This window comes from Eretmochelys imbricata, chromosome 12 (genome assembly GCF_965152235.1).
Source record: "Eretmochelys imbricata isolate rEreImb1 chromosome 12, rEreImb1.hap1, whole genome shotgun sequence".
NCBI lineage: Eukaryota > Metazoa > Chordata > Testudines > Cheloniidae > Eretmochelys > Eretmochelys imbricata.
The window spans coordinates 11,653,223-11,663,304 of NC_135583.1; the positions used below are offsets into that span (position 1 = coordinate 11,653,223).

The 10,082-nt window shown below is 43.3% G+C and overlaps 1 protein-coding gene across 1 annotated transcript; it reads left to right on the forward strand.

The window, feature by feature from the left end:
• Positions 1 to 2,691: 2,691 nt before the first annotated feature.
• LOC144272827 (ferritin heavy chain A-like) lies at positions 2,692 to 5,814 on the forward strand. Its single transcript, XM_077831157.1, has 4 exons — positions 2,692 to 2,793; positions 3,531 to 3,677; positions 4,199 to 4,324; positions 5,659 to 5,814. The coding sequence occupies exons 1-4, from the start codon at positions 2,692 to 2,694 to the stop codon at positions 5,812 to 5,814; spliced, it is 531 nt and encodes a 176-aa protein (XP_077687283.1).
• The last annotated feature ends 4,268 nt before the right edge of the window (positions 5,815 to 10,082 follow it).

Here is a 10,082-nt window from a genome sequence, read left to right on the forward strand (position 1 = left end):
GCTGCTCTGAATATTTTTCTAAACCTGACCCCCTGCTGTCATGGCCTGAAACCACTAAGCACACATGCTGGCCCTGTGTGTCTGGAGAGGTGCTGCCTCGAGTCCCCCCAGAGGCAATGTGATGCAGGCTGCTGGGCCCCTGCTGGAGGTGCCAACAAACAGCAAGGCAGTCAGGAGCAACAGCTGGGTGCTGCAGGGAGGGGCTGCTGCTTTGCCCATGCTCATCTCCACCTGGGGGCTGTTGTGGCTGCAGAAAAATTCCCTGGTGGCTGCATTTGGGAAACAGTACTCATCAGTGGCAGACAGGATGTTGGACTACATAATTATAAGGCTCTACTCTGCCCTTAATCAGTTAACCTTACTCATCACTTGGTCCTCTCAGTAGTCTAATAGCTGCTTAATCAGACAATGAATGTGAAATTGAGCTGAATAAAGCACACTACATTACTGATGTCCATTTCCTCAGATTATAGGGCTAAACATTGGCAGAGTAATTTGTCTGTTTTCTGCTAAGTATGAGACCTTAAAAAGGCCTGACTTTCAAAAGGTAGGTGCTCACGCTTTCTCAAAATCAGACTTCTTTGCAGCGATCAAAGTATGTTGGATAGCGGAAACACTGAGCTGCTTACCATCACTGTTAAAAAAGATCCCTTCATGGGCTGTTAGAGGAACTCCCAACTCACCTGTAACAATAATTGCATCTGCTGTGGGAATGACAAAAGCCCACATTTAGAATTGGTGAGTGAAACCTATTTTTGAGCTATCTTTCCTTACCTCTTGCAACGCAACACAACGCTTGCTTTTTAAAATGTACAACATCTCGCTGTCGCTGCTTCACGAACCTGTCTCATTTTTGTGGCACTCACTCTAGGTGGTGGCCAAAACATGAATTAGAAGCTTTAGTGTAAATATCATGTGAGCAGGCTCTGCCGTACACAGGCTTCTCTCATTGTTCCTTGGCTGGCTAGACAACAGCCCTCTGCTTAGCACCCATGCTAGGGTCCACTTGCCCATATCTGACAAGGGATCCATCCTTGTGTTCCAGACTTCTTCTCAAGCCAGATTAAAGACAAGACACATCTTCTAGCTTTTCATTTCTATCCACTTCTGGGAGGGTTTAATCCACCCTCAGGAAAAGAGGACTTCCTTATTACCAACCCATTAAAAGATGCTAACAATACTGTACAGCTTGGGCAAACTGTAGAACTGCCTTCCAGCCAAGCAGAGTTTCCACCATGCTGAGACTCAAAAATGCCTCATGGTGAAACCGGATATAGTGATATGCATGCAGCCTGCTGCCCCGTAAGCAGTACTGCACTGAAAACCTCAACCCAGGTGGTTAATACAAAGTGTTTGTTCTCTGTTTTCTTAATTGATGTGTGTGTGTGTGTGTATAGATATAAAAAAAAACCCAGACCAAACAATGGTAAAGATTTAAATCTGCTTGTCACAATATAAACTTATTTTCTCCAAGCAGTTGGTCTGTGTGTGCTGCCTTTCACATGAAGGCCAAATGCAGTAGGATGTAAAGCCATCCTAGTGCTGCCTTTGTGATAAATGGACAAAAAGTTGCCTTGTTGCTATGCAGAAAAACACATAACTATGCTGACTGTGGACTGCAGGATGTTAACTATAATGTTGCTTTACTGTAGTTATGGTAAAGAAATTTGAAACTCCGTATTGTAAAGCAAATAGAGGGCCAGTTCTGTTGTGCCATTTGAGTGTTTCCAAAACATTCATGCATACATCACTCAAAAGGAGATGAGATTGCTTGAAGCGAGGTCAGTCCAACCTCAAGATGTACATCTGGGCAGTGGGTCCTGCTCTTGGACTGTTAGTGCCAACATGGACCTGTAAGGAACCCTGCAGGATGTGCTGACATGAGCCAAATGCCCCAAACCACATCCCTCTCTACATATTGGTCCCATCCTGCCTTCATGATGTTATCATTTTCCAGGACATGCTTCTTGTGTCTGTATCTTGTGATTCCCTTTTGTATTCCCCTGGTCTCTGCAAATCTTTTTTTCTTTCGCTCAGATGCCCCTTTTCTGTCCTTGCAGCAGTATTTACTATGCCACGACTTTGGGATATGGGGACAGATCATGATGCCACGGCAGGAATTCCAGAGCTCTTGATATAACAAGCCATAGCAACCCGTACTTCCTGAGCTCAAGGAGCTTCTGTATAGGCCCTGATATACCTAAGAAAATATTGCACGCAACGTTAAGCTAGGTGGATCGGAGGTATTAGTCTCTCAAATTCTCCATTCTGTACCATCTTCCCATTTAGGGCAAAATGGGCATTGTTGAGTCCTATAAAAGTGATAGTGAGCCACATTTTTCTCAATAAAGAAACGGGTCAATTGGGCTGTTCTCAGAGTGTATCCATTGCTCCCTGCTTTTCAAGGGTTTCATAACAACTGTTGAGGTGTGTCTTATGGCTAATAACCTCTTTCACCTGTAGAAATTCAGCAATAGTCCCACCCACAATGCTGATTGGGTCCTTGGTGAGAAAGGAAATTCCCATTGGATGGCAGCAGCTTGTCAGTCATACTTTTGTCTTTCTCAGAACAGTATTAATACCAGGTGCTCTGAGACAGACTTTTATATCCTTGTGTGGTTGAGCTCTTGCTTCAATAGTAGTTGTGTAGAGTATCTTTCTGTTGGTATTTTACACCTTAGAGGTAGGGAAATGGAGTCCCAGGTGTGTCAGAACTTCCATGCTGACTGTGAGGCTGCTGTGAACCGCATGGTGAATATGGAGCTGTATGCCAGCTATGTCTACCTGTCTATGGTGAGTAGCTTTGTCTTAAAATCATATAAAATTTTGTCTTGAATAGGGCTCTAATCTTGTAGCTGTAATTTATTGGAGAAGTGTGTTTCTAATGTGCTGGTGGTTTCAAAAGAGGGTATATTTCCCCATGTGATTCCTTCAAACTTAATAGCAATTGAAATGTTAAGGTTACTAACTTCTGATTGCTGAAGGGAGCAAAAAATAGCAAGGTATTTATCTTATTGCAAGCAACCTTACTCTTTCATGAGTGGTGAGGGCTCTAATTGTCCCTCTTCTAGAATTCTGGGCAGCTACTTCCTTTTTGGATAACTCTAGAATGCTGAAATCAACAGTAAAGACACCTTGGTGGAAGTAGTGGCAAAATGAAAGAGGAGGTGGGAATGGGACAACTCCATTGATGCTGTAAACCATCTCAATAACAAACAGACATTTTTGTTGTCACCTGAGCATGTTGCAGAATTTTTCACTCAGAGTGAAGTGCTGTATGAGAAGTGTATCATATGCAGGTGTTACACCATCTTTCATGTAGCATAACTGTTAAAATTCAAAGGCCTAACCTCTTTCTATAGGTTGTGGGGGTGATTGATTGCTATTACAGACTGATTTGGAATCCTGTAACTCTTTCTGGGGCAGAAGGTGGTGATATGGGATGCACACAAGATTCCTCCCCTTTATAACTACTCACAAGGAGTTGAGATACTGCAAGGAAAATATCCTCTGCATTATTTTCTCCCTAGTCCTACTACTTTGACCGTGATGATGTAGCCCTTAGGCACATAGCAAAGTTCCTGAAGGAGCAGTCCTATGAGGAGAGGGAGCATGCAGAGAAGTTCCTGACCTACCAGAACAAGCGAGGGGGACAAGTTATCTTTCAGGATATCAAGGTGAATAAATATTTCAGTGAGTACCCAGAAAGCAGCTGATGACATAAACTCTAGAGGTGGGGGTTATTCTGCATGTTACTAGTGGCAAATGCATTTGTAGTCTATTTGCTCCTCTACAAGATGACTAACCTTTATTTGTGCAATCATGTTTCTTTAAAAACATCTGAGTGGAGCTGCATTCTAAGGCCTCTTGAGGCTCCCACTCTCCTGCAGTGCACACTCTGGTGATGAAGGTAGAGGTAGGGAATGTCGTAAGTAGTACAGTTGGGGAGGTGGTGGATCAGGAGTAAGCAGCTCTGGCAGAGCATCCTACAGTAGGCTTAACTGGCCCTGAGTTTGGCTTACCTTCCCCCTACATGACCTGCTAAGTAATGGAGTAACTCATAGAAATAAAAAGCTCAACATAGCTTGAGTTTCTTCTTCAGAAATGGTGCAGTGTATTGTAAAAGGAGCCTGCTATCTGTGAGTCAGAAATGAGACCAGTGGGATGTCTTGTCTTCTATGGCTGGTTGCTTTGACAGAAACCAGAGCGGGATGAGTGGGGAAACAGCCTGGAGGCCCTGCAATGTGCCCTGCAGCTGGAGAAGACTGTGAACCAGGCGCTACTGGACCTGCACAAGCTGGCTACTGAGAAGAGTGACCCCCATGTGAGTACTAGGTTAACTGTAAATGAAGAGACCATCAGAGCATCTAGGGAGGTGGTGGAATCTCCTTCCTTAGAAGTTTTTTAAGGTCAGGCTTGACAAAGCCCTGGCTGGGATGATTTAATTGGGGATGGGTCCTGCTTTTGAGCAGGGGGTTGGACTAGATGACCTCCTGAGGTCCCTTCCAACCCTGATATTCTATGAGAGCAGACTCTTTGTACAGTGGGCATCTGCTCCCTGGTTGGTGTCCTTCAGTGTTGCCACAATAGAAATAAAGCACAAGGAAATGCAGGTGTATGACTCAGAGGAGACAGATTTGAACTACCAGCTCTTCTCTCTCCCTCTTACCTTGATGTTTGGGTGGGAAAGGCTTGTGCAGTCTCATGCCATGTGCATGAGACAACTTTACAGTATTTTTCCTACTTTGCAGTACTGATAGGAATTTCTTTACTAATCATAGAACTGGAAGGTACCTTGAGAGGTCATCTCGTCCAGTCCCATGCACTCAAGGCAGGACTAAGTATCTAGACCATCCTTGACAGGTTTGTCCAACCTGATCTTAATTTCCAATGATGGAGATTCCACAACCTCCCTAGGGCCATTTATTCCAGTGCTTAACCACCCTGACCATTAGGAAGTTTTTCCTAATGTTCATCCTAAACCTCCTTTACTGCAATTTAAGCCCATTGCTTCTTGTCCTATCTTCAGAGGTTAAGAAGAACAATTCTTCTCCCTCCTCCTTGTAACAGCAGTTTTCAAGTACATAAAGCTGTTGTCCCCTCTTGGTGGTCTCTTCTCCAGACTGAAAAAACTGGGTTTGTTTAATTTTCCCTCAGAGGTCACATTTTCTAGACCTTTAATCATTTTTGTTGCTCTCTTCTGGACTTTCTCCAACTTGTCCACATTTCTGGAAATGTGGTGGCCAGAACTGGACACAATACACCAGTTGAGGCCTAATAAGCGCAGAATAGAGCAGAGGAATTATTCCTTGTCTTGCTTACAATACTCTTCCATGCTAACTTTTAGTAGCATAAAGCTTGTTAAAACTCTGGTGTGGCTCCCTCATTTTTGGTGCTTGACCATTGCAGATCAGGTGCAGCTGAGTAAGCTAATTTCACATTCTTCTACACTCTCCACTATGGTGGGAATGGATTTCTTTTGCCCATACTTTAGTGACTTCCTCAAAGCTGAAGTTGGCAATGGGGGCTCCATGCTGTCTTCCTTTCCAGGCCCCATTGGACTATGGAGTCTCAATATTGACTTGTTGAGATGAATGTGTTATCTCCATTTTTATAGGGTTGGAACAATCCACCTCCACTTTTGTCTTTTTCCCCTAGCTCTGTGACTTCCTGGAGTCTGAGTACCTGGAGGAGCAGGTGAAGGCCATCAAGCAGCTGGGAGACCATGTCACCAACCTGAAGCACCTGGGAGTGCCCCAGAATGGCATGGGAGAGTACCTGTTTGACAAGCTCACCCTGGGGGAGAGCAGCTGAATGCAGTGCAGGTTCTTATGTTTAGAAGGAATATGTATTACCTGAGCTCAAAATAAAGAGGAATACAAGCTGTTTTGGCTGTAACATGGCATTCACTGGCATATATAGGATGCTCTAAATTGTATTGGAACAAAGCAAGGGAGGGCATAAGGTGACAACAATGAGGGACCAAGAAATTCAACTAACATTCTATACAGCAACAGACGTGACCCTGTGAGGCATTTATTCATGCAGTCTACCTCCACAGATAACTTTTTAGCAAGAGTGTGTGTACCTCCTCTTTCAGAAGATCAGGAGGAATCCCTGTGAATGTAGTATTAATTGGATCAGCCAGCAATAGAAATGTAAATCCCAGGAGTGGGACTGGCTATGGGTAGTGGTGGCAGCAGAAAATGGAGTGGAGACTTAGTGCTCCTAAGTGGGTTTGGATGATGGTGCTCAGATTACAAATGGCAACGTTCATTTGGGAGAGCAGTGTTGAAGAGGAAGAGTTTCCCTAGGAACTAGTACAAAGCAAACTAATTCCAGGAAATGACCTAAAATACAGGGTTTGTCCCTTATGATACATTCTTTAAGGTACCAGGAAAAAACCCAACCTAAATGGGGGATGATGGAGGGAAGATTCCACATTCCTTGAAGAGTCTTGTAGCACTTTAGCTAGTGTCCTCCATATAAAACCAGAATTTGGCAGGTCACTCAGTGTTTGAGAGGCCTTGTATCAGGGCTGCATTGGAATAGCACAGCTGGTTATATACCAAGAAGGGACACCTGCCCCTTCTGATTTTTAAATGGAACAAATCAACAGCTTCCAGTTTTCTGACCAGGGTAGGCTGGTGGAAACCTATGTTCCCTGCCCTAACTATGCATTAAAAGGGTGTATTCTGGTGTAGGACCACCTCACCTCCTGGGCACCTGTTGCAGAGTGAAGCCACTTGTGGCTGTTACTCAGGTCCACTCCTACCCTAAAAGACAAATGCAGGAAGGGGTGGGTGCTGGCACAATACCTCTAGAAGGCACAGCAATGGCTGAAAGTTGAAGCTAGACAAATTCAAACAGGAAACAAGGTGTACACTTTTAATGGTGACCATAATTAATCCTTGAACAGCTTAAGGGTTGTGGTAGGTTCTCCATCACTGACAACTTCTAGAAGATATTGGGTCTTGATTTGAAAAAGAGAGATGCACCAGGAATTTGGGGAAGTTCTTGGGCTTGTCTTCTACAGAAGACCACAGTAGATGATCACAATGGTTCCTTTATAGTCTTGGAATCTGACTCAGTGAAGGGGTGGGCTGAGACTCATTGCCTCCAAAGGAGTTCTAACCCCCCCCCCCACCTCCTCAGAAGGAAACCTGACAGGGATAGCAGCAAAGGGAGGTGCTGAGCCTCATCAGATATTTGTTCTGGAACCCACAGCAGGATGGGGCCTTATCTTGTTGAAGTCCAGCACTGGCTGGAGCTCATCTTCACTGAGAGACTGTCTCCCCAAGAGATGGGAGAGACTCTCATCTAACTGCAGCATAGACTTGTGGTAGTAGGAACTACAATTCTTGCTCTGGGGCAGTCTGTCTCTCTCCTGCTCCTGGGCTCTACCCCCTCACTTTCCTTCCACACTAAGCCATCATCCTTAAATGCACTCCTGGGTTGGATGAGACCTATTTCCACTCATCTAAATGAACCATACTTTCTTTTTTTAATAAGTTTGTTAATTAACAGTAACACACGTGAGGCCTATCTTCTGCTGTGCACTGAGGATCAGATCAGGAGCCTTTCTGAAAGAACAACTTCCTCTGGTTTCTGTAGGTTAAGGGGTGGGGTCATTTGCTTTCATGAAATAAAGCAAGTGTGGTGTGTGTGGTTTTTTTTTTTTTTGTTTTGTTTTTTTTTTTGCAGTGAGAATGTTCTACAGGGTATAGCTACAGGAAGGGCCTTCTTGCTCAGTATAACCCTGGGGAAGTCAATAGCTGCATGGATTGTCCTTGGGACCGTGCTTTTGGTGGGCATGTAGTATCCCTACTGTAGTTTCATTCTCTCAAACCTGGTTCATTGTTACTACTTTTTTGTTTCCCCACTCAGTGTGCTGTAGTGCAATTATTGCAATAAGTGGAAATAGACTTCTTAGTGGTAGAAGTGAATCCATTTTTTGTAGTTCCCTTTTACAAGGCGAATAGGGTGGAGTGAAGAAGGGACATGGATTGAAGAAGCTAATCCATAAGTCCCCATTCCACTTAAAATCACGATTGGGTTAATTTAACGAATAAACTTAACTGGGCTGTAAAACTATACTAGCTGTTCATACTCCCTTCACTTATATATAGAATTTCTATCCTATCCCTTGTGGACTTTTATAGAATGCTGTCTTCTATTTCTTAAAGTGTTTGATCTCTTGATAATATGATTTATTGCTATTAACCTTTAGATCACACTTTGTGGCTGTTCTGGTTTCATTTACTTTGTTCAGTTAATATTCTGTCTCTTCAAAAGAAATCTTCAAAGTAGAACTTCAATCAAATCCCACTTGCGTGTGTTGTCTTCCTGGGTCAAATGTATACCCATAGCCAGCACAATGCTGGCTATGGTGATAGAAGGTTGTTTAAACTGTTTCAAGAGGATGTGTGTGCACAGTGAAAAATTCTTCTTGGGTTCATGAGTATCTATAAAACATGGGGGTGTAACTTTCAATTGTACATGGCTCATGTCTTGATGCCAAAGAGAGTTGTAGATGGCCAGTACTCCGGAATATCAGGCAATTTATGTATTTAAGTTCCCACTCCTGCATTGGTGAATCCTTTTACCCATGTAGAACACCATGGAGGTCCATGAGGTTGTGTGTGGAGATAGGGGAGCTTGTTGCAAGATTGAGGCCAAAGTACAGATTTAGGCACCCAAGTCTGAAAGTTGGGTCTCTTTTAACATTTTGTGTATAATTTTAAATTTTTATTCCATGTCCCATAATACAAAGGAAATGGGCATTTTCCTTGAACTCCCCACTCTTCTTCCCTCCATGAAAATGGAAATCCACTTTTTGGGCTAAGACTAAAGATGGAGACTTTCAGTTCCAAAGCACAGATTTTTTTTTCCCCCCCAGTGAGTTATGATGAAGGCCCCAATCTGCAAACACGTACATACGTGCTTAACTTTACTACCAGGAGTACTTCTATTGCTTTCACTGTCACTTAGTAAAGTTCAATGTGTTTGCTGCTCTGGGACCTTACAGAGAACAAGGTGCTAGAGTGCCAAAGCTTGCCTAGTGTATATGCTAATATCAAACTGTACTGTTCTCTGCTATGCTAAATTCTATATATTGTAGCTTTCTGTCTTTTTAGTTCTTCAGGTTACTCGCTTCATGAAAGCAGATACTTATTTCAGAAATGGTTAAAAAAATACAGCCAATATATGTAAATAATTCCCACTAGCTCCTGGCTAGTCTACTATCCTGTGCCTGCCTAACCTCATACTCTACAGAATCAGTAAACCAACAGAAACCAAGACACATGACAAATGGATGGAACCAGGAAAACATTCTCAAAAGGTTTTTGCTCAAGTGATTGACACAGACTGGAGTAAATGCATCTTGTTGCTTGTGCTCCGTTAGGGGGATCTGAACTTTCAGATTTGGAAATACCAGGCCCGTTCCTCCCACACTGTCTTTGGGCGCTAGTACCAGCAAAACCCTGCTATCCCAGATGGGTGGTATCTATTAAAACTATATATAAATGTTTCTGTTGTGGCTATTAATATGACACCTTTCTCTCATCTCCTACTTACCTTAAATACTCATATGGTCCATCCCCAATGTCACATCTAACATCACAGCCATATCAGATGTCCCTCTCCTGCAAGTAGTAGGGTAAGATTAAACCCACTTGCTAACTGTCTCCTCCCCCATCATCCTAGTTACTAGAGAATTTAAGGAGTCTTGCCAGTACTTATCTCTTCTCTAGTTTTCTGGCATGCTAGCTGCCAACTGTCCCTTTTGTCATCAGGTTGTGGACCGTCCATGACCCCAGGGCATGAGTGTGTAAGGGGCCTTACTGTAGGGAGAGCTAAATTAACAGTGAAGACCCTCCAGAGCTTCCACTGCAACAGGGAAGCAAAGTTTCAGAGAACTAACAACCATATAGAGGAACTGTATGGATGCCTAGGAAATATCACAAAAAACGCCATGCACACTCCCATGCTCTACATTTTAGTTATCTCATTGCAGACCACTGTGGGCAGATACATTTATTAGGCGACTTGTAATCATTACCTGCATAATGCATTAAAAA